The 23,507-nt window shown below is 49.3% G+C and overlaps 8 protein-coding genes and 1 non-coding gene across 9 annotated transcripts; 5 read left to right on the plus strand and 4 right to left on the minus strand.

Moving 5' to 3' along the window:
* Positions 1-3,207: 3,207 nt before the first annotated feature.
* On the plus strand, positions 3,208-4,118 carry FPRO_01140 (putative RPE1-D-ribulose-5-phosphate 3-epimerase; the record flags this gene model as incomplete). Its single annotated transcript, XM_031218637.1, has 4 exons — positions 3,208-3,323; positions 3,370-3,496; positions 3,555-3,800; positions 3,855-4,118. 4 exons carry the CDS (start codon positions 3,208-3,210, stop codon positions 4,116-4,118), a joined length of 753 nt encoding a protein of 250 aa, XP_031075332.1.
* An 868-nt stretch (positions 4,119-4,986) lies between these two features.
* Positions 4,987-5,081, minus strand: tRNA. Its single transcript has 2 exons — positions 5,044-5,081; positions 4,987-5,022 (listed from the first exon to the last, which is right to left on the minus strand). It is a non-coding gene; the product is annotated as a tRNA-Ile (tRNA).
* Positions 5,082-5,855: 774 nt separating this feature from the next.
* FPRO_01139 (uncharacterized protein) lies at positions 5,856-6,315 on the plus strand (the record flags this gene model as incomplete). The annotated part of the gene is made up of 2 exons (XM_031218648.1): positions 5,856-6,077; positions 6,127-6,315. The coding sequence occupies 2 exons, from the start codon at positions 5,856-5,858 to the stop codon at positions 6,313-6,315; spliced, it is 411 nt and encodes a 136-aa protein (XP_031075333.1).
* Positions 6,316-6,442: 127 nt separating this feature from the next.
* Positions 6,443-8,191, minus strand: FPRO_01138 (uncharacterized protein; the record flags this gene model as incomplete). The annotated part of the gene is made up of 1 exon (XM_031218659.1): positions 6,443-8,191. The coding sequence occupies one exon, from the start codon at positions 8,189-8,191 to the stop codon at positions 6,443-6,445; it is 1,749 nt and encodes a 582-aa protein (XP_031075334.1).
* A 465-nt stretch (positions 8,192-8,656) lies between these two features.
* FPRO_01137 (uncharacterized protein) lies at positions 8,657-11,217 on the minus strand (the record flags this gene model as incomplete). Its single annotated transcript, XM_031218670.1, has 4 exons — positions 8,657-9,632; positions 9,681-9,974; positions 10,025-10,701; positions 10,813-11,217. The coding sequence occupies 4 exons, from the start codon at positions 11,215-11,217 to the stop codon at positions 8,657-8,659; spliced, it is 2,352 nt and encodes a 783-aa protein (XP_031075335.1).
* Positions 11,218-12,305: 1,088 nt separating this feature from the next.
* FPRO_01136 (uncharacterized protein) lies at positions 12,306-13,171 on the plus strand (the record flags this gene model as incomplete). The annotated part of the gene is made up of 3 exons (XM_031218682.1): positions 12,306-12,453; positions 12,517-12,806; positions 12,872-13,171. The coding sequence occupies 3 exons, from the start codon at positions 12,306-12,308 to the stop codon at positions 13,169-13,171; spliced, it is 738 nt and encodes a 245-aa protein (XP_031075336.1).
* Positions 13,172-13,906: 735 nt separating this feature from the next.
* Positions 13,907-15,118, plus strand: FPRO_01135 (uncharacterized protein; the record flags this gene model as incomplete). Its single annotated transcript, XM_031218693.1, has 2 exons — positions 13,907-14,300; positions 14,376-15,118. The coding sequence occupies 2 exons, from the start codon at positions 13,907-13,909 to the stop codon at positions 15,116-15,118; spliced, it is 1,137 nt and encodes a 378-aa protein (XP_031075337.1).
* Positions 15,119-18,441: 3,323 nt separating this feature from the next.
* On the plus strand, positions 18,442-20,557 carry FPRO_01134 (uncharacterized protein; the record flags this gene model as incomplete). The annotated part of the gene is made up of 4 exons (XM_031218704.1): positions 18,442-18,674; positions 18,737-19,116; positions 19,171-20,211; positions 20,265-20,557. 4 exons carry the CDS (start codon positions 18,442-18,444, stop codon positions 20,555-20,557), a joined length of 1,947 nt encoding a protein of 648 aa, XP_031075338.1.
* Positions 20,558-21,611: 1,054 nt separating this feature from the next.
* Positions 21,612-23,375, minus strand: FPRO_01133 (putative methylmalonate-semialdehyde dehydrogenase (acylating); the record flags this gene model as incomplete). The annotated part of the gene is made up of 2 exons (XM_031218715.1): positions 21,612-22,666; positions 22,718-23,375. 2 exons carry the CDS (start codon positions 23,373-23,375, stop codon positions 21,612-21,614), a joined length of 1,713 nt encoding a protein of 570 aa, XP_031075339.1.
* Between the last annotated feature and the right edge of the window lie 132 nt (positions 23,376-23,507).

Here is a 23,507-nt window from a genome sequence, read left to right on the forward strand (position 1 = left end):
TCGTGGAAACCCGTCTCTCTAAACTCTTCGTCTGCTGTTCAAAATGGCGTATAAGTCGAGATGTTCGGTGCTCAATGGCACAAGGTGTCCATTGGGGACCGTGCTAATGTATATTGGCGTCTTGAGGCAGTGAGATCGTCCACTGATACTGTCGATTGGCAACTGAAGACACAACAGGGAAAGATGTCGAGGAAGGAAAAGATTGAAGCAGTGAGGTCGGGCGCAAAAGCAAAGTCCACAGCAAGGAACTCGGCGGCGGGGGTCACTGATTGCAACCCGGGAGTGATCGACTAAAGCGCAGGCGCGGGCGGAGTCCAAAAGTCTTGGATACCTGTTCGGCAAGCCAGACTCAGACAGCAAGATAAGTCAACGGAATGGATCAATGAGCGGCAGGGCGTTTCCAAGGATGTGCGTGCGTTGGCGCAAGTTGAATGGAACACCAATTGTGTCCGTATATGGGCAAAGATCCTATCCTATAGTAGCCGTGTAAGGTAAGGAAAGAGAAAACCTGTGGCTGGTCAAGCTAAGTAGTAGAAGCACTAATGCTTTGTGAGGATCGCGAATAGCAAAAGATGGGTTTTCACTGGTGACTATAAGGTGGGAGGGGAGAACCGCCTGCCACGGCGCATGAAGCACGGCGGGTCTTTTTAAGCCTCTTGCTTGGTGTTGCTCGCCATCCATATCCCGTGTGTGCTTCCGGCTTCCATGGATAATGGTATTGGAGTTGGCACATGGATCGATTCTCCCCAGGTCAGAGTGCTCAGCACCCGGCGCATATGGTGGTGTCTCTGACAAAGTGGACTGTCATTTTGTCATGATCCAACACTTCTGTACCGGGAGACGCCGGGCTGGAGGGAACCCCCGGTGTTGGGTCTTCTTGGAACTCCGTATGTTCCTCGTAGGCAAAGGCTGGGATCATGCCACAGCCCGAGGCTTGGGTGGTGTCCATGCTTGGCTAGCAGATGCTGGATTCTACCCGCTGAGAAGGAGGGAGGACAGAGACCCTGCTCTTTGCCGTTTAAAGTAACGGTTTGGTGGGCATGGGCATCTTGATGATAGCGATGGCGTGACGTTTTCGTTTATTTAATTGTCGATCAATCAGCCTCTGGGAATACCTAGATAGTTACGTGGTTAAGTTAAAGTGATTCGATTTATCTGGAGCTCTTTCATTTAAGGATCATGTACCACTCGACTTCCTTCGACTTTTCTTTCCAAATTCCTTCCTCCACCCCCACCAAAATCGACATTTGTAAACGGCTACCAAGATCCGATACCTAACAAGCACCTACCTCCTTGCATTTTCGTGCAAGTCATTATGTACCTCCACCAGGTATGGGTCTTAGTGCGGGTTACCGACCTTACATCCCCTGGAAGCTGGAGGCTGGGTCCGAGCTTATGGCGCCTCAGTGGATACCTGCATCAGAAAACCTCCACTGCAAAATCAACCATCTAATCCTGGGCTGGTTCTCTAATCTTTTTATCATTCGATAAGTGGATTTATGAATGGAAATTTTCCAGTACCTAGGTATGTATGTAAGTTAAACGAAGCCAGGCTCAGATCTGGGCTCAGGCTTGGGTCCTGGCTACTAAGGTACATACATCACCTCAGATCAATTTTTATGACCTGCAGTAAGACAGACGGCTCTTCCCCATCTTTTATGTGTTCAGCTTTCTCGGCTGTAGATAAGTTAGGGTACTGTCAAGGGTGAGGGTGCAAAGTGAGGGCTCTGGTGAATATGTGCGCATCCAGCTTTGGGCATACAAAAGCAAGGAATGAAGGTTTTGCAGGATCCATCCAAGACGAATCCTTGCTCTCGGTTACAGGCGTATTCGACATGAACTTGAAAGTCAGCTCTGGACAATCACGGACAGCTGACGTGCTGTACAGTACAGTACGGGGAAGTTTCCATAATAATCCTCCAAGTTACCATGGGATGAGATGAGGCCTGAGCATATGACGGGTTGTCAGGCAGTTCCGGGTTCAGCCAGCCAGGTCAACCGTTAGAGTTTCTTATTCTGATTTTGGCAAAGTGATTGGCTGTGTATTACATTGAGGTCAACTGATGCGCCCGTGGTTTTCCTATTTTTGACATCGCGATCCTCGTTAGGCATCTGCGTCTGCTCGGTTTCGGCCACAGCCTGTTGGAGTTGTACATACTGGTAGGTACCTAGTCTGGGTATCAAAGAGGAAGCTGACCAACCACGGCTCAAGCCTCATAACTCGGAGCCCCGACCCAGCACACCACATCATTCCACTTCAGGTGGCCACAATCAATATCAGCCAGCTGAATGAACGCCTTGAAAAGTATCGGTTGCATTCAGCAGCGATTGACAAGCGTGGCAGGCGCTTCTATGGATGAAAGATTCATCGATCCATGCCGTGCAGCCTGTCTGTCTGACTCCCTACGCGGGTAAGGAGTCACCAAGGGCCTTGGTCAAAGACACAGGCTCTGCGGTTGTTCTACGTTTGGATACCGCTGGACTTCCCCAAGAATCTCGCCTAGCGACTTCCTGAGTTCAGTCAACATCAATCATCTACAACAGCCTTATAATATCATATCTTCTCTTAATATCATTATTTAACTATATCTAGATAACCAATTAACAAACATCCCGGTCCCAAGCTGTTATCTCAGTAACTAGGTATATCTCGATTATTTTTTTCACTTATCAAGCTTCGGCAAGCGTGCTAGTTCGATGCGGCAGAACCCCCCTCCCACCTGCCCGTAGGTAAGGGTCAGTTATGCAATCCTGATCAATGTACCTTTGTCACGCTACGCCCTAAGAAGGAAGGGGCCCTTTAGGTAATGGGTAATACGGACCTAAGACGGAATTAGCAGAAAATGCATAGATGGATTCATTGATTCATTGACGGATCTAAAGACCTGGAAAAAACACATTTTGTGTCGCCCAGTTGCTTTGAATAAACGGCAAAACAAGCGTATACAATCGATCCATATACTGATACATCCCGAACTCTAGTCACGTGACTATACCGCCTTACAAGGTTAAAGCTCCACAGCCTGTACAACCGACCTAACCTAGGTATAGGTTACCTACTAACCTATGTACGAACCGTATCGAAGGTGCCCGCTCGTAAATAACCCCACCATTGACGAGTTCCAAAAGATACTACAGACCAATTCTCTTTCCACCATCATACGCGACTCTTGAACGGTCCTCCTTTGATCGTGTATGCTTCCAACAATGGCTCCCAAGACCATCATTGCTCCCTCCATTCTGTCAGCTGACTTTGCTCAGCTTGGCCATGACTGTGCCCGTACTATGGAGCAAGGCGCAGACTGGCTTCATGTTGATATCATGTAGGTCGCGAGTAGTAAAGCCAAGGGAACTATGCTGACATCGTAGGGATGGCCACTTTGTTCCAAACATTACATTCGGTCCCCCTGTCGTCGCATCTATTCGAGGACACGTCGATCAGCCCACAGAGGCCCATGGCCGTGGCACCTTTGATTGTCATATGATGATTGCAGAGGTAGGAATTGTCCTTCGGAATGCGAATACACAACGTGTAGCTTACACCGGGATACCAGCCCAAGAAATGGGTCAAGGAGTTCAAGAAAGCTGGCTGCAACCTCTACTGCTTCCACTATGAGGCCGCCTTCTCCAGTGCCGCTGAGAGCCCAGAGCAACAGACCGACGAGAAGACCAACCCCAAGGCTCTCATCCGATATATTCACGATCAGGGATTGCTAGCTGGAATTGCTATTAAGCCTGACACTTCTGTCGATGTGTTGTGGGAGATTCTGGAGAACAGCGACGAGAAGGAGAGGCCTGATGTAAGTCTCACTGATGTAGTCCATGAAGCATGCCAAGTTGACATATAGCTACAGATGGTCCTCGTCATGACCGTATACCCTGGATTTGGCGGCCAAAAGTTCATGGCATCAGAATTACCCAAGGTCCAGGCCCTACGAGAAAAGTATCCCGAGCTCAATATCGAAGTTGACGGTGGCCTTGGGCCCAAGACCATCGACGAGGCTGCCGACGCTGGTGCCAACGTCATTGTTGCAGGCAGTGCTGTCTTTGGGGCCAAGGACCCCTCTGAGGTTATCGCCCAGCTGCGACAGGCCGTTGATACCCGAAGTACAAAGTAAATCTGAGATATACTATACGCGCGGACATAGATCTATTCATAAACTGTTTTACCAACTGGACTGAAGTTCGTATCTAACAGCTCGGCTTCGCTATCAAATGCCTATCGCGCGAGCGACTTCTGCCGAAATTCTGCGTCACGATCTGGCCACTCAGGATTCCGTTCACCATGGATTCTGGGTCTGCTGCCATCCAGCACGAAGAAGTCAGACCACGCTTGCGCACGCATGCCAGGCTTCCCCGGCGGCATTTATGCACAGTACATACTCTGCATTGCATAGCGCAGTGCGTGTATTGCAGTATTAACCCCGGTTTATTAGAGTTGCCTCGCTCTCTAATGAGGCCCATTTCGAGGCCTTTCCAGCATCATCCAATTAACAACTGAATAGCCATTTATGTCAATGTGTGCTACTACATACATACAGCGCATGGCCAGCATCGCCCAATTCAACCGCAAGTATTACGAACGCTCACTCGTCGAGGAGCCTCTACATAAACAAAGCAAACTGCATTTCCATCATGACATTATCATTCATCCTTGTCTTTCCTTCACCCGATTTTCTCCGTGATCTCAGATCAGCTTTGGCTGCCATACCCTACAACGATCCGATCACTTCAAATTACTAAATAAATCTCATCATGTTCGTTAGACATGTATGCCACTTCAATTCCTTGTCTGCGAGCCTGAGGGTCTTTCTTCCTTTTATCTGTAGCTGCTCTGGTGCGAATTGCCTATTTAGGCAATCCAACAGCAACACCACTGAAATCTTAAAATATACTGCAAAAAGACTCAATCAACTCACAGAGAATCATAAATATAAGAAAGACTTTAAACTGCCAAAAAAAAACAGCTGATAGGCACTGGAGACTTGCTCCCACCAGGGCTTGAACCTGAGACCTTCGCATTACCGGATACTCGGTTTGAAGTATTAGTACGACGCTCTAACCAACTGAGCTATGGAAGCCGATCAGCTGTTGCTTGTTGTTGAGGATTGACGTGCAGTTGGAGCATATGATAGTAACAAAATGCGTGGCGGCAGAGCTTTCTTGAGCATGAAGAATCTCTTGACATACGAGTATGTTGTCCCTGAAGATAAAAAGCCTAAATGACAGAGACGCCAGACATCCTCGTAAAAACGGAGCTGGCACAGTAACTTAGATCCAGTGTTTGTTGTCTCTGTGCCAACAAAAAAGTTCGACGAATAGACTGTAATGCTTGCACTGATTCATATATATGTATATGTATGTGTGAGCAATCTTACCATTTGTTGGCTTGATGATAAGCTTATTGCTAGAAGTAGTGCATAACGCGTTATGTTGTGGTTGCGTTTAGAAAACGCTATCTATGGCTTCGTTTGGCATTCATTCTTAATGTCTACCTATACAAATCAGATAAAACACAGAAGCTGGTTAGGAAAGTGAACAAGGAAAGGTGGAGATGTGAAGGCCGCCTGTAGCGGATAACTGCCTCATGGGCAGACAGCAGACGGCAGCCTGCAGTTATGGAAGTCTTTCGTAACTCAAGTGAATGTTGCCAGGTCATTCGCATTTTCGTCACAGGACTAGCCACAACGTCACTTCGACCTGGTCAATATCACTGGTGCCTTTATATGTTATCCCAAGAACATAAACATATCGATTCTGCATACTCTTCTGTCGTAAGATCTGGCTCAGAAGTCACCAACAAGTCAGCATAACCACTCTTCACTCAACTTGAACACGATATTCCCATCTCAGTTATGACTCGATCCCTCGATGAAGATTCAGACAGTGATCTAGTTGATCGCTTCGGTGTCATCGTCCTTACCCCCTCCAACTCGTCCGAACCCAGTAGCAAACAAGCGACCCTCATGGATCAGTGGAATGAGTACTTCAAGAAAGGCACCCTGCAAGACTTTCAGCGACTTTGTGTCGATCTAGGCCTACCGAATGACCTCCCTAGCAAGACCAAATGCCGAGACGTCAGTTTTCAAATACCCATGATAACTTCCAGATGCTGATTTACTTCAGGCGCTCAAGAGCATCAACGTCAACATCAAGCAGTTCCTGCAATGTGAGAACAGGCCCGATGATGTCAAGCTCTTCAAGAATAGAAAGGAACTTATCGTCTGGACGCGCAAGAGGAAGGCTTTCTTCCCCCGACACCAGCTGCCCAAGGGTAGCCCACTTCGGACGCTGTTGAAGCACATGTTCAACTGACCAATGTCTGTATGTTGGAGAAGGATCAGACACAAGACATTACACTGGACACTGGATATATCATCAATGGAGTGACAGACGATATTGATTGCAGATAATCATGCGCCATTTTGTGTTCATTAAATGTCTAACTTCTTATCTCCCAGAGCCTAATCTTCCCTGTGTCATTACCAACCGCCAACAAGTCACTCTGGTTCCCAAACGCGACTGCAGTGATTCTTCCAAGTGGTGTCTGTTCCGTAGGCCAGTTACGGTACACGGTGCAAGTCGGTAGATGCACAAGGCGCAAAGCGTCCTTCTTATGTTGGCTTCCGAAAGCCATGAGCTGTCCATCTGGCGAGAAAGCAATATGTGTAATGGGCGTGACAAGCTGCTCGAAGACTCTTTTAGGTGTCGGCCGCTCCTTGATAGATACATCCTCCGACTTGAGTATGACAAGCTCGTTCCGATCGTAAATGTTGGTGATGCCGCTGTTAGAACCTACAGCGACCCATCGATCGTCGCCCAGTACAGCTGGACCCTGATGACCACCAAGACTGAGGACAATACCACCAACACAACCCTCATCATGCCATATTCCCAAGAATGAGCGACTCTCCATGCTGTACTCACCAACCTGGCCATCTCGGCCAAGGATGGTCATGCCGTTTCCTGTGCTCCACCAAGCGAAGTCTGCAATGCCATTCTGACTAGCGAGTCTGGCAGCCGAAATCCACTGCATAGATGTTGTGTTCAGAACGTTGATGATACCGCCTCCCTTTCTGGTAGATGCAACAATGGCCATGTATCGACCGCATGGGCTGAGCTTAAATCGCTCCATAGTCTTGTGCTCGAGCCTGTGACCGAGGATCTGAGTTGTCTTTTGCACCGTTCCTGATTTGAGATCCCAGTGGTGGAAGTATTTTCGTCGGCCGGCGAAGAACACCTTGTCGCCCCGAGGATACAGGAACTCGGCCCTTCGAACGTCAACTTGCTTGACTTGTACTGAAGTCAACTGAGGATTAGGTGTAGGATGAGCGGCTGGCGCGATGTGGTGGAGGTAGAGGACAGAAGCGGTGCTGGAGGAGAGGAGGACCGGGAACTCGGGGTGGAAGGAAAGGTTGGCGACGGGGGCCTTGTGCTTGTCTGGAATCTCTCGTGTGCGTTGGATGTCAATGACTTCGGGTCGCAAGCGCCTCTTCTTGGTCGATCCGGCCCCGGCCAGACTGTTGACGTCGCGAAGAAACTTCTCAAGAGGCTGAGCAGAAATCTCAGAGTCGTGATCGCTATCTGCTGAAGAGTCAGACGCAGCAGATGATCGCCTTCGCTTGCTAGGTCGCCCATCTGCCTCGCGCGCCCACGTTGGAAGGGGATTAAGTCGGAGGTACTGTTGTCGCAACCGTCTGCTGTACTCAGTTCCGCTCACTAGATCCTCGGCCTCCGTCTTGCGCAGCTTTCGTAAGCGAGTGGCTCCAGCTAGGGAAATGGCTAGCCTGTCGTCGTCACTATCCTCCCATACAGGAGCGTTTCCATCGGTGGGCTTTGCTGCCTTTGTGACCTCTGCAGCGCCTGCTCCAGCACCCGTGTCGAACATGAACAAGTCCGCGTCGTCGATTTCCTCCAGCCCAGGATCTTGCTCGACAAGCTGCAGTTCCTTACCCTCCGCATCCCAGCTGCTATCAAAAATCCCATCGTCTTTGAACAATTGCGCTCGGAAGCCTGCCTTATTACCTAGAACAAGTCGCTCCAACTCTTCCTCGTCCGAATCTTTATCGTAGAGCGCAATGGTTGGCTTCTTTTGAGGAACCTCATCTTCTGAGTCAAATTGAGACTCGTTCTCCGAAGAGGAGGAGGAAGATGAGGGATCTAGCATCTCTTCGTCTTGTGGTGGCGCCATTGTTGTCCTTCGGCTCACTGGAGTAAGTTTTGCGGTTTCTGGTTTGGAAATGTTTAAGGCCATGGAATTTTTTTAAAGGGTCCGAGCAGCCTTGCGCACGCGATTCTCTATGATTGGCTCTCTCAATTTAACACTAGCAGAGTAGTGACCAATCAAACCAAAGACTGAACGAGGCTGATGATGCATCCATATAAGACCAGCAAGACTATTCGTAGAAGTTGACCCTGAAAAGATTACTCAAGAATGGGCCTCAATCAGCTTGGCGAGCTCACAGCGACCTTCGCAGGCCCCCATAAGTACGGATTTGGTGTCTAGCCTACCGAGGTACCTAGCAGGCAGGTAGGTATTAGGATTCAATGGAAGTATACGCAAATGTGAGAAGTTTAGGATGCCGGGAATTACAGGGAAATCCAGAAGAGAAGAAAGGATAAAATTATTTTAGGGTATTCAATCGTCCTTCTCCCACTATTCTGCTGCTGCCTGTGCCAACACACTCTCGAGTCTGTGTAGATCAGGACTTACCGATTCTGGAGACTTTAGTGTTAAACATGAGCCGGCTTGTGCAACATCAATGAGGTTTTCGACTTTACCACCCTGAGCCAACCCAGAAATTAAAACACCGAAGAAGGTATCTCCAACACCATTAACAGATACAATGTTCTGGACCTTTTCAGCTACAGAGAATAGTCGCATATAGAGCCCACCAACGCTGGGGTGGTCGCTCATCGAGCGAGCAAGGATGTACTCTTCGGAGTCAGGATCCTTCAGACGGGGATCATCCTTTGCAAGGATAGTGGTCAGGAGAACACCTTGAGGACCAAGTTTCGTTACAATGGTCGGAATATAAGGAAGTAGTTGAACTGACTGAACGGGAACACCAGCGTCAGTCAGCTCGGCTGAAGTCATATTAACAAACCGATCTCGAGCACCCCGCATGCCAAAGGCATCGATGATATCGAACCACTCTGGTGCCTCAAAGTAGCCGTTATCGCGAGCTGCGGAATACATGGCTGCCAGCTCGTAGCTGTTGGGAGAAGCGATATCTACCGTGGGCCGAGGGAAGACTCTAAGTTTGGGATGCCCTCTCTGAGGACAGAAAAGGTTCATAGACTTGGCTGTCGATACCGGCTCGAATGCAATCTTGCAGCCTTGGTCTTGGCCAGCCTTGAGCCATGCCCGAATATCTTTCTCGCTCCAATTGCCATCCACTACCAACCACTTGGGCTTGGTTCCCCGGACGGCAGACTTCCAATATTCGGGAAAAGAGTGGTTTGTGAAGATGCCCATATCGGCCATAGCCATGACTAGATTCTTGTTTGCATCGTTGACAGCAACGTACTGAGCCGTTCTATTAGAGCCGTGATATTCATGGCCTAGTTGTCGAATGTAGGTGGTGTCAAGGCCAGAGGCTTCGAGCCCATTTAGAATGGTCTTGCCAGCACTACAGCACGTCAGTAAGGGTCAGGTCTCGATACGAGAACGCGCTTACACGTCATCACCAACCATGCTACAGAGACGTACTCGAGCATGTTTGCTTACAGAGTGGGCAGCGAGAGCTACATTGTGGCCGACACCTCCGATTGACTGGCTGATACTAGACGGATTCGAGGTGTGGAGGACGGGTGAAGCGTCACCCGACTTTGGGGCATAGTCACAACTCAGATCAACAGCGACAGAGCCAGCGACAAGGATATCGACCTTACTGTCAGACGCTACTTCTGGCACCTTGAGCTCAGTAGGAGCAGGAGATGTAGGTGCAGATGGAGCGGCAGAATATGAATTACTATAGCTACGATTAGATTTACGTCCGAGACCATTCATCGCTGCACTTACAAAGTCTTGACTGGTTCGGAACCAGAAGACAACAGTTTTGAGAGTTCGACAGCGATGTTGGTGGCCCGGGTGATGTTGGACGTTACCAGCGCCTTGTTGGCAATGACGGCCTTCTCTCCTGTGAGCTCCTTGAGCCTGCCCAGGATATACGGAGTGTTGGCGCTGCCAGTGAAGCCCTTCTCATTGGCCTCCCTGACAGCCTGTTCGATGTAAGCCTGCATCTCAGGCGCGGGGATGCCAAATTCCTCCGGGATTGGGTTGGCGAAGAGCAAGCCTGACTCAATTCCAAGCTTCTCCTGGGCCAGAATGATAGCGGCAGCCTCCTTCTCAGTGTGAACAACAGAAGGACTCTTGATGCCGCTATCACGAGCCCAGAAAGCTGGGAAATCAATCTTTCCAGACCGTCCGTCTGCAAAGGTCGACACATGGGCACCCTGGGTCTCGAGGAATTCCAGTGTCCTGGGGATATCAAGGAAACCCTTGCAACCGCTACTGATGACAGCTACCCGTGTTCGGCCAAGTTCAGTGAGATCAGCAGAAACGTCCATTGAGTCATGGCCGCCGCGGTGAACGCCGCCGAGGCCACCAGTACCAAATACTCGAATGCCTGCAAGCCTGGCGAGTAACATAGTTCCTGAGATGGTGGTGCCGCCGTGAATCTTTTGCCCTGTCAAACCCTGAAGCAAATCTCAGTCAGCCCTGTAGCCTATGCATATCAAAGATGTTGACTATGGATACAATGCTACACACACGTGGCATGACTAAAAGCAGTACCTGACTTGACTTACCATTCCCGCAAGGTAGGCAATATCTCTCCTGGATGCTTTGACAGCGTTTCCACTCTCGATCATGCGAAGGATGTCAGATGCTGTTGCCCCAACAGTAGGAACGCCATCAACAATGGCGATGATGGCGGGAATACCTCCATTGCTGCGGACAAGATCTGAATGTTGGAGGGCGAGTTCATTGCCCAGGGCTCCGTGAGTGTAGATAGTTGACTCAAGGGCAACGATGGGTTTGTTGGTGGCAACAGCATCTGTGATCTCGTCCGAGATCTTGAGCAAGTCCTTGACAGCAGCCAAGGAGGAGCTCATGAGGCGGCGTTGAGGATAAGAGCAGCCCAGCCGAGATGCGGCTCCGGAGCAGCGCCGAAGGACGGAGCCGTGCCGGGCGATGAGACTTGACAGCCGCATGTTGGATATGCTGTATGGAGTGGAATGCAACAGTATACGCCAATGAGCAAGGGCTGCTGGGGCCCCTGAGAATCAAGATGAGAAAAAAGAAAGAAAAAAGACGTGTTTGAATCAAGATTTGATGTTGTTGAAGCTGATCACCTTTACTGAGAGGAGGGGGTTGGAGGAACTGACCCGACAACCTGGGTTAGCGCTAGAGTTAGGCAATGGCAAGAGCCTCGGATCACAACTATTAGCGATCACTTTTAGAAGCCAATGATTCCCCTACCGTGAGATATCTTCTGTCACGATAAAAGAAAAAGAGCTCCACAGCCGCCAATTTGGTAACTCAAGAGGATCCTTTGCTCTGAGCAGGCGGTGTTGGTGGTTCTTAGTTCTTGGCTATGGGGGGGCTCCGCTAGTAAATGCCCCTCTACTCAAGGAAGTAATTCCGCTGCGAGTTGGTGACGGCGGGAATTCCATCTTGAAGAGCCAACAATGTATAGTTATTTCGCATTTTTTATTTTTATTTTTTTATTTTTAATTCTTGGGCTGTAATTCTTTTCTTCAACCGGTGAAGGAGTACTTATGTAGGTAGCTAGGTCCCTGCATTTTAAATGTCAATGATCATTGAATCCCTGTCCAGTTGATTCTGAAACATGGCTGTTGCTCGTAATGCACTGCAACACTACAAATGGTTGAACGATTATTATTCTATGAGTGTAAGTCTGATATTCCTGAATCAATGCTATTTATCACCAAGCATCTCCCAGAACCGAACTCGGAATGCCATCAGTTCAAGATAAAAGGCTGAGAAACAATCATTCATCCTTACTATCTATGTTCCTAGCCTCATTTACCGGTAAAACACCCTTGTACTCCGTAATCTTGCTTTTATCAAGGACCAAGCCCCCGTCCTCAAACATCTCCCAAGGATTTTGCAGCTGTATTGGATACTCGGCCAAGCTCAATTTCCGGTTTCAAAAAGAAGATGTAGTCATTTTGGCTCCTGTCCCGTATTTCCCGCGATAGTGAATTTGTTGTTGCCGTTACATTTTCTCACACCTCAGTTTTGCTAGGACCTGTATAGTAACTGATACTACCTGGTAATGCTATCATCAAAGCAACAACTGACAGCCGTGCTGCTCCTGGCTGCGCGCGTGCTGGGACTGAACTTTACAATTTCCAATGGCCAGATCTTTACACCTGGTTTTGTGGTGCTGGATGCCCCTCAACCGAACACGCCGCTTGGAGGAGGTAAGTTGACAGACATTACGCCGTCGACGATAGCTTCACCTCACTAAACATTGTTGATACAAGATACTTTGCACGTGGCTATAGACGTGACCGCCAACGGCAAGCTGCCGTTGCCACCGCATGACGAAGATGACGATAACCAGATCTTCAGTATCGACATGTTCCTCTACAGTTACATGACAGGTCGCAACCTGACCATCTCCAATGGAACGGCGACCGCTGGTAATGCAAGTCTCGGGGAGATCATGGCCCAAGAACCAGGCAGCACGGTCAAGCATATCAACTGGGTGTGGCCTGACTGCCTCGTTGGTGATGGAAAACCTGAAGGAGATAGTGACCGTGGTGTTTACAACGTGAGCAATACCTACTTCTTCACTCTTTCTTACCTTATTAGAATATGTTCTGACGATATACCTAGATTTCCATCCGGCAAAACTTTAGGCTCAACGGCGATGACCACTACACCATCTTCGACGTCCCAATCAATGTCACCAACTCGATTCCTGAGGATGATGATCGGCCGTCTTGTGATGAGCTATCGAATGATATTCTCTCGCCCGAAGAAATCGACGCAGAGGCAGCTAATAAAGTGGGCGTTTTGTTTGCGCCAGGTGACTCGACCGAGCTTGAAGCCAGTGGTGAGGCTTCGAAGGGATCTGTCCTGGATTCGAAAGTAGCGGTATATGCTGGATTAGTGAGCTTGTTCATGACGATTTAATTTTGAAAGATCTTGATTAGGTAGCCTTTTAACTAACATTCTGATACCCCCAACTTACAAGCGGAAGCTCTTTGATATGTTGTATCGTATTCCAGCAAACTTGTTCCAGTAATCCATTCTTCGTTCAAAGGCTCTCGAGCCATAATAATTCATAGTTCCAACGTCTGGGCGTGAAAGTTGAAACAGCTCGTCTTGGATTGTCGCACATCTTCAAATCCCACTAACCAATGCAGGTTACCAAGTCGCCATGTTCACCCTCATCTGCCATACCAATTAAGGAATCATCCCCGTTCAGTATAGCTTTAAGGCGATCGAATTGCGGGGTCACCATGATGCCGAGGAATAATCCACAAACAATGGCTAACTCATGATAGCCCAGCTTGGCGCGAGCAAAGATGTTGTTCGGTAGGAGCTGCTACGAGAACCCTGACGAATAGCTCTTTGACTATTACCCCGGATTTCCCATCCCTGCTAACTACTGCAGCGAGCAGCGAGTTGGTAGCTGTTCGTGGAAAAGGACCTCGGTTTGCATGCTCCATCATGAGAACCATGCATCAAGCCCATTCCCCCTCCATAAGAGATGCCTATGCGCATCTGAGGCGCAAAGTACGTTGTTCGAGTACTTGAGCTGCTCACTTGGACCTGTACACTGCTTGTTTTCCATTTGGAAAAGTAATCGTATCTCAGTGTAATCTGACCACAAGATATTGACTTACACCAGACTCAGACGCCATCATGCCGATCCATCAAGGACTCATCCCGCGAGAAGGCTTTTGCGCTGACGTTGTATTACGACTCATTCGTCAGACTGCTCTCAACCCTGCTCTCCTACTTCCACTCGTGCTATTCGCTCGCCTCACCAAGAAGGGTCAAGATCTATCCATTCTTCATCCTAGCGCCTCCGGCCACCTCAAAACGCTATTCTACGTTGCTCTGGCACGATGGGCCAGCGGATGGTGGTCCGATAAGACCAGAAACAACTGGGTTGACGACAAATATGACTGGAAGCGCGAAGTTGTTCTCGTAACAGGTGGTGCGGGAGGTATTGGAGGGCGAATCGTGAAGCTATTTGAGGAGATAGGCGTCAAAGTTGTCGTTCTTGATGTTCAGCCCATGTCTTTCGAAGTTTGTATGTTATCTTCTTATATCTAACCCCCAGTTCAGGCTCAGAACAGGAAGAGGAGGCTGACTTCACACCCAATAGTGGCCAACGTGCACTACTTTCAATGCGACCTACGATCGCCCGAAAACGTCGAGGCCGTCGCCGAAAAGATTAGAGCTGAGGTGGGACCTCCGACCGTCGTTATCAACGTGGCTGGAGTTGTCAGGGGCAAGACTATCTTGGAGTCCCAGCCCAGCGATATCCGCTTCACCTTTGACGTCAACACCTTTGCGCCCTTTTGGATAGCAAAGACGTTTGTTCCTGATATGGTCGCCAAAAACCACGGCATGGTTGTGACCTTGACATCTTATGCGAGCTGGCTGACAATTCCTAACCTGGTAGACTATGGTGCTTCAAAAGCAGCTGCTTTAGCTTTCCACGAAGGCTTGACCGCTGAGTTGACTACCCGATATAATGCGCCCAAGGTCAGGACTGTAATCGTCCATCCAGGTCCCACCAATACTGCTCTTTTCAAAGGATACTACCAAAACACCGACTTCTTGATGCCACCACTTGCACCCGAGTCGGTGGCCGATGCAGTAGTTAGGCAGGTTCTCACAGGGCGTAGCGGGCATGTTGTGATTCCTGGCACGGGAACCATTCTGGCTGCTTTGCGTATGCAACCGGACTGGTATGCAATTCCCGTGAGAGCCAAGGCAGAGGCATATATGAAGAACTTCAGTGGTCGTCAAGTCATTGAGGATGTGGATACAGCCATTGAGAACAATGGTGAGGAGAAAGAAGCTGAGGGGAATGCAACCGCCAGTACAGTTTTGGTGTCCTGATCAAGACTGCCTTGTTAGGTGCTAGAATGTTGCGGATGAGTTGTGGTTGCTATTGCTTCATTTTGCCATATTGCACCGCTTGTATGCTATCACATTGTATGGGACTAGGTAATTGTGGTAGGAAACACAGAACCGCCCAGTCGTGATATCATTAATTGTCACTGTCAAGGAACGTAGTCTAAGCATATGGTGACAGATAAATGGAACACTGGAGCATTGAAGACATTGTAAATCTTTGTCTTTTGCAATAATACAGTTTTCATACAGTCTACTGAGGTAGGGTCTATGAGTTTTAAACAGAGACACTTGATAAACTCATTCTCGAGCCTGTTCAAAGTGTCACTCTACGACAAGACACAAGGTCCGATTATAAAGGGCGTGCGCGGGAGCTCGGGCTGCCTAGATACCCAAGTCCGAACCAGCCTGTGCGTTATAGGTCATCCATGTAATAGAGTACCATTGTGTTGGTGATGTCCCAGCCCGGATGTTATATCATGTTGGTGGTGCCAACTGACTGATTTAAGAGCACTCAGACATGCCGCTCTAGTAGGATACATACAACGCGCGGCATGATTCGAATGATGGGCCGATATAATGACACGATAAATGAGTCAACATATTGACATCCAGTACTTGGGTTGGCTCCAATGCGGAAGACTCCCAACGGGTGAGCTGGCTGGCAGGGCACCTACAAACAAGAGGAGATGAGAGACATCGCTTACGCTGCACTGCGCAAAAGGATCAGCTTCGATGCTGATGCATATACAATATTTGTGATGAGTTTGACAGCTTGCATATGCAATCAAGGTGAAAAGGGGGGCCGTTCTGCCAGATACCTTGCTCAATTGTATATCATGAGATGATCATCGTTCACTGCATATCGTGGTGAAGGGCTCCATCGTCAGCTCAACTGCTTGAAATGTGGCAGCGTAACATGTAAGGCATGGGTCTTTACAGACTGTACCCAGGGTTCATCCTGGGACAGGAGATACATGGCAGACTATGAGAATCTGAGAATTTGTGAAAACTAAGTGGCTGTCCGTTTGAGTAACCAACAAACGGTGTTGAGAAAATTGCAACACTTGCAGGTTGCGTTGAATCTGCATGCTAAGTTAGTCCCTTTTTCAGTATCATGCTTGCGTCTCCTGTTGCACAGGACGATATCAGGTACATAAGCCCTGAGCTAAGACCTGCATGTATCAGTTTGAATCTGTGTGTTACTGCCAGCAGATCCATCCCATCTGAGTCAATGAAACGGTTCCTATATATAACACAACTTACGGTGTGGCTTTGCTGCATTTGCCAATTCCCCGACTTTAGATAACTTCAGCTGATAACCTACAGAACTTAGCCAGATATGTCATTGCCCTTACAAACTTCAGACAAAGGCCGGGGAAACCGGTGTCAGATGGATGGATCGCACCCACTCGCCGTGCTTGATAATGACACCGCCCGAGAACGGCCTCATCCTGGCTCAAAGACCCTGAGTTCCTGCAGGCGTATGGGAGAAGAGGCAAAAGGAACTTAATAACATGCGATGTCAGACACTGATACTCCATCGTTCATGTCCTGACCGCAGCTAAACCACTGGACCAAAGCTGAAAAGGGTATAACAGGTTAGCAGATGCGGATTGAATATTGTACGAGAAGTCCATCTACGTACATAACAAGTGCATGATCCTTGCTGCTGTCAGAGCAGTAAACACACAATCTGGGGCCAGACACACCACGTTCTCATCGGAGACTAGAAGCCGCAGAAGTGGGTTCTTTGACGAAACAGTGCGAGCGTGTGCCACGGGTTCAACGTCTTTTTTTGTCTTGGCCCAAAGTGTCATTGTAAAGGAGGAGGAGATAGTAGTGTTGAGAGGATTGGTCTAGGTCTTGGTGCATGACCTGGTCCGTGGTCTAGCCTTCCAGACCTTCCTTCTAGCGGTGTTTATTTTCTGCCGTCGATTCGTCACTATTTGCTTCAGAGATATCTGCACTTCGATATAAGTGTTTGTGCTTGGATCTGATTAAAGTGATGATGCCAACCGGGCTGTCTCATCTATTTTCTTTTCTTTTCCTTCAAAACTTCTGGTGCTTTGGCTTTGGGGGTTGACAAAAGCATTCAATTCATCAACTATCATCCAATCACATGCTATATCGTCAAGCGGGGACAGGTCCAGAGACAGCATGTGGATCCCTTCAAGTTGCATTCCAACAGGAAGGACCCATTGAAAAAGAGTGAACGAGCTTGGCGGAAGCATTCGAGGAAGGGCCCTGGAAGTTAGACCCAGTTGAACGTGTCAACCGTGTCGTCTGAGTGGACCGTGTGGCAGCGAACCAGCAAAATCTCCCGCGAAATCAGCCCATTTCTTGTCTCCTCGTCAGGTCTGGCGTCGCCTGCCTCCGCCTGCTGTCGATAATCGTGTCATGCCATTTTTTCTGCTCCAGGCAATTGTGACCCCATCTCACTTGCCCTTGTTGCCCTCGACCCTGGGCTGGTCCTTCCCATCCATTCTCTGTCTCTCTTTTTGATCCATGTTAGGTAGGCCAGGGCATCGTAGCACCCCGGTCGTCGCTTGCCATCAACCCCCGAAATCCGGTACCTGCCCGTTCGTGGGTGCTGTATTTCCTATATCTGACCTTGAGGCTCGGAATAGCTTCATACTTAGCCCCTCTCTTATCCTCTCTTCACCTCGGTGTCCCTCTTCGTGCTCCGTCGTCCGTCGTCCGTCTCTTCGTTCCTGCCATCGCTGTGGCCGTCTCATCCACCTTGTTCGCCATTCTCATCGTAGCCTGCATATCTGCACAAACCCTTGTCGTCTCAGTTGTAGCTTGTCAGTCAGATTCAGCTTGCGCAATAGTTACTCGACCATTCTGCCCCGCGACCTCGAAAACCCCATACACTTACCGATCGATATCTTCTATCAGACATATCCAATTAATACTACTACTCGACCTCCTCGACATCTTACGACATATTCAATTTTGCGACTTCGATCTTGACAACCTCTTCTCATCGGACGATATCACGGAGCTCACATAACACCCCGGGTGTGATACACACAGCACCCGATAACTGAGTGGACGGACTTCCTCGGAGAATATCACCTTACCGAATATCCTTTGCTTTCCACACCCTTCGCCGTTTGTCGCCAGCTTGATCATCCGCAGCATCTTCTACCGGGACTCAGAAGCCTCCGCCGCCTTTACCTCTCGCAACTACTGCCGGACGACACTCTGTCAACAATCTGAACCGACAGAGGTCGTCCATGATCTTGTGATCCTCCAAAGACTTCCACTGTAACATGGTGCCTAGCATTGTCCAATCTGACGACATGGATCAAATGGAAATCCCCTTTCCAGCACATCGCGAGCGCCAGGAAGGCTCTCCTCCTCCCTTTCAAGATCCTCTGGCTCTTCTTCGCAGTCTTCCTGAGCCTCCGCTGGAATGTCAAGTATGTGTTGTTGGCGCAGGACCTGCCGGTCTAATGCTGGCCGCAAACCTGACCAGATTCGGCATCAACGTTGAGGTAATCGATGATCGAGCCGATCAGACGCCCGTGGGAAGGTAAGCCTATCACCACCATTCAATTGTACCACTGGAAACAACCCAATTGACCTCGACAATAGAGCCGATGGCCTTCAGCCAAAGACGATCGAAACCTTCCGACAAATGCGACTATCAGATACTTTGCTAAAACAAGGTGTTCGTGTCTTCGATATCGCATTCTGGCGCAGCACCGCGGACGAACCTCTTCGTCGGCTTGGTCGCGAAGTCCATTATCCGCCTATTATCGATGTTCTCGACCCCTATATTCTTCTAGTCCATCAAGGCATGGTCGAAGGGCTGTTTCTTGAGGATATGAAAAAGCGTGGCAAGGAGGTTCGTCGAAACATGGCTTTTGAGTCGTACAGCGTCCCCGACAACAAGACTGGTCCCCTTCAAGTCAATTGCCGTGCCAATGTCAATCAAGACAAGCGTTCGGTTCTGACTCAATACCTGATTGGATGTGAGTCGCAAACCCTCACTTATTGTTCGCTCAGAAACTGACATTACTACTTAGGTGATGGCGCACACTCCAAGGTTCGCAAGAGTATCCCCGATGTCAAGGCTGTCGGCATGTCTCAGGCTGCCATTTGGGGCGTTCTCGACGGCGAACTGATTACCGACTTCCCCGATATTTGGTCCAAGACGCTCGTCTACTCACAAGAGCACGGTTCAATTCTCATCATTCCTCGAGAGAGGAATATGACTCGTTTCTATATTGAGCTGAAGGCCGGTGCCAAATTTGATCGCCGCGATCTGGGTCAGGAGTTCATGATGAAGCGCGCGAAGAAGATTATGGCACCGTTCCGCTTGGACTGGAAGTACGTTGAGTGGTTCGGCCGGTATCAGGTTGGTCAGAGGGTTGCTAGTCGCTTCACCGATGGCCACTTGAGAGCATTCCTGGCTGGTGATGCTAGCCACACCCACTCTCCCAAGTCAGCACAGGGTATGAACACCTCAATGCACGACTCATGGAATTTGTCGTGGAAGTTGAACCTTGCGGTTCGAGGCTTGGCCAAGCCAAATCTTCTCGAGAGTTACGAGGAAGAGCGACGCAAGATTGCCCTAGACTTGGTTAACTTTGACTACGAGCATGCGAACCAAATTGCCGGTGGCGACGCTATTGCACTCGCTGAGAACTTCAGAACCAACGTTCGTTTCATTTCTGGAATTGGTGCTGAATATGGTGAGAACGCCATCAACAGGCCAGGAATTGGAAATAACCATTTTGTAATGGGAGACGCCAAGCCAGGTTGCCTTCTGCCTCCCGCCAAGGTGACTCGATACATCGACTCCAACCCTGTGGATATCCAGCTTGACATCCCTATGCTCGGCCAGTTCCGAATCTACCTTCTTATGTGGGATGTTCAACAGTCAGCACCGTTTCTGCAGACATTCTGCCATGCTATTGCAGGTACAGACTCCTTTATTAGCCGTCTATCTGCTGCTGCTAGCGCTTCTTATGCTTCTCAACCTCGAGCACCAGCTCCTGAGGATGTTTATTCCCGACCTGAGCGATACACCGTTGTCAGCCACCTCTTCACTTTTGGCCTTATCAGTAAGTTCCTTCGCATCTTGAACCTGGAGACCGCTTGCTAACAAGTCAATCAGCCACCATGCCCAAGACGGAAATCGAAATCTCAGATCTTCCACCTCTTCTGCAGGATAGCCGTTGGACCTTCTACCTCGACGATATTCCCGATCAGGACACCCGTGGCTCCTTGTGCACGAACAAATGGCTTGGTAGCCTGGGGCCTGGCGAGGTAGCGATCGTTAACGTTCGTCCCGATGGGTACGTCGGCTCGATAGGTCGCTGGGACTCAAGCCTTGATGAGTCTGGTGTTCAGGCAGCCCGATGGCTCGATGAATATTACGACGGATTCATGAAAATTCCAACGCAGTAAGCTCAGGGGGGTATCATGAGTTAATATAGAGGACCAGCCAAAGCCCACGCAACCCTTAGACTCGCCCGTACTCTATCTGAAATTCTTCGAGAGCCATCTGGGGGATAAGAGATCCCTGTGCACATTGGCATTTTCGAATTCTTATATCCAGGAGTACGGAGTTGTTGACAATATACTATCATCCCTGATGCAAACTCCTACAGTGCCCAGCATGGGTCTGCATCACCATTGAGAAGAACTAAGCAAGACAGGCCATCGCGGCCTGATCAATCACCACTCACAGAAGGAGGAGGGGCCAGGAAGGCATATTTAGACACAGACGTTATTGTCGGCAGTAGAAGAGGGCCACCACCACAGTAAGATCGATCGCCAGATGGGCGTAATCTTGCTCATGTTACGACACATTTGGTAGTTAGTCACTACTCATATCACGGAATCTATTTTATTTATCAGCTTGCATTTGTTTATTATTACTATCATCGTGTTTTACCGCCGTACATACGCCTTCACATGTTCTCTTTCTTATCAGCTCTGAATACATGAGAGAGTGTGCTCAGGTGTCTTTTGCCCGTCAAGGCGCTGATATTCCAGAGAATACCTAGGAAAAGAATGCATATGTCTCTATCTAGAGCTGCTTTCCAAAGTCCCTAAATTACACTGGTTCATCTGGGATCCTCTCTTACCAGCTGTTTTTCTTCACCACACATCTCTCTACTAGTCGTTCTTCCAATCTTACGCCTCTTCATAGAGGCAGGGTGGGATAATTGTTTTACATCTGGCACTGAAAAACATTCTGACACTGCCAAGAACATATATCCCACATGTGGCAACTACGACAAGAAGACACAAGATGAGTACGACACATATGGCGAAATATAATGAAGTTTCCAATGTTTTTGAAATTCATGACACTCAGCCAAGCCCAACAGCCTGACTATTGTCCTTATTATGCTAGCAGATATGCATTCTACATCAATATCCCGTTTTCCATCTTCCGTTCTTGCTTGTTCGCTTTTGCTTTTAAATCAAATCCACTCTCTGAGTTACTACCTGATTATTGTTGGGTAGGCATGGAAACATCAGCCTTTTTAGCAACGGCATCAGCACTCTGCCATAGAGCTGTTACAGTCTTGAGCTGAGTGTAGAAGTTGATACCAGGCTTTCCGTAGAATGTGCTGGCACCACCACCAGCGATAGACTTCTTGTTACCAGTGAAAGAGAACATGGGCAGAGGGACAGGGATAGGGACATTGATGCCCACCTGGCCAGCCTCAATGTTCTTGCGGAAGGTCTCGGCAGTAGCACCAGACCTGGTGAAGATAGCAGTACCATTACCATACTCGTTCTTGTTAACAAGGTCGATAGCGTCATCAATGGACTCTGCGTTGAGGCAAACAAGGACTGGGCCGAAGACCTCTTCCTTGTAACAGGTCATGTCAGGTGTGACATTGGTGATGATGGTAGGGCCAACCCAGTTGCCGTTAGGGTACTTGCTGGGCTTGTAGCCACGGCCATCGAGAAGAATAGTAGCGCCCTCCTTCTCTGCAGACTCAATGAGCTTCTCGATACGCTCCTTGCTCTGCGGGGAGATGACGGGACCGAGATCGGCGCCCTCTTCAAAGCCACCATTGACGTTGAGATGCTTGGCTTGCTCGGCGACCTCGTTGAGCCACTCCTTGGTCTCGCCAACCATAACAAGAGTGCTCAAAGCCATGCAGCGCTGACCGGCAGCACCGAAAGCGGCACCAGTAATGGAGTTGATGAACTGGTTCTTGTTGGCATCAGGAGAGACGACGGCGTGGTTCTTGGCGCCCAGGTTGGCCTGAACACGCTTGCCATTGGCGGAACCACGGCTGAAGATGTACTCGCCGGCCTTGTTACCACCAACGAAGCTGATCGCTTTGATAGCGGGCTCATCGAGGATGAAGTCGACGGTGCGGTGGGCGCCGTGAATGATGTTGACAACACCCTCAGGGAAGCCAGCCTTCTGGACAAGCTCAGCAATGATCATGGCAGCACCGGGGTCACGCTCAGATGGCTTAAGTATGAGGGTGTTTCCAGTGATTGTGGCAATAGGGATGCACCAAAGGGGAATCATGGCAGGGAAGTCTACACATTAATTAGCTGAGGGATGATGCTAGCGACTCGCCAATTACTCACTGAAGGGGCAGATAGCAGCGGTGACACCCAGAGGCTCACGGTAGGTTCGGGTCTCCATGTCCTTGGAGACTTCAAGGACCTCACCCTTGAGAAGCTCTGGGGCGGCGATAGCAGCCTCAGCGACTTGAAGGCCACGAAGGACATCACCCTTGGCGTCAGCAAAGGTCTTGCCTTGCTCGAGAGTAATACTAGCAGCGAGACGGTCCCAGTTCTCACGAATAAGCTGGACAAATCGGAACATGATCTGCTGTCGAGAGATGACAGTAGTGTTCTTCCATGACTTAAAGGCCTTCTCGGCGCTTGCAACAGCAGCCTTCATCTCAGCGTCAGTCATTTGAGGGACGCGAGTAACGAGCTCGTTGGTGGCAGGATCGTGCAAGTCGATGTACTTATCGGTCGAGGAGGAAACAAACTTGTTGTCGATGAAGTAGGGAGTATCGACCGCCTCGACCTTTGCGTGAGTGGTAGGGTAACTGCTGGCGGTTGAGGCCAGGGCAGCCGTCACGGGCTGAAGCTGTTTGCTTGTCGCATGGATGCGCCTGGCAGCGACGTGGGATGCACCGCTTGTGATGTTAGATGAGGCGAGGAGAGAAGATCGAGAAAGGGCGGGAGTAGATCGGCTGGAAGCACCCAGGCCGCGAGAGATTGCGCGACGCATGATGGTGATAGTGATGATGAAGACCACAGTATAGTCTATGAGGCTCAAATACGTTATGTGTAAGTGAGAGAGACAAGAGCTAGGAGAGCGAGAGCGAGAGCAATTGACCTCGATAACTTCCAATGAAGCAAC

This window comes from Fusarium proliferatum, assembly GCF_900067095.1.
Source record: "Fusarium proliferatum ET1 genome assembly, contig: FPRO_scaffold001, whole genome shotgun sequence".
NCBI lineage: Eukaryota > Fungi > Ascomycota > Sordariomycetes > Hypocreales > Nectriaceae > Fusarium > Fusarium proliferatum.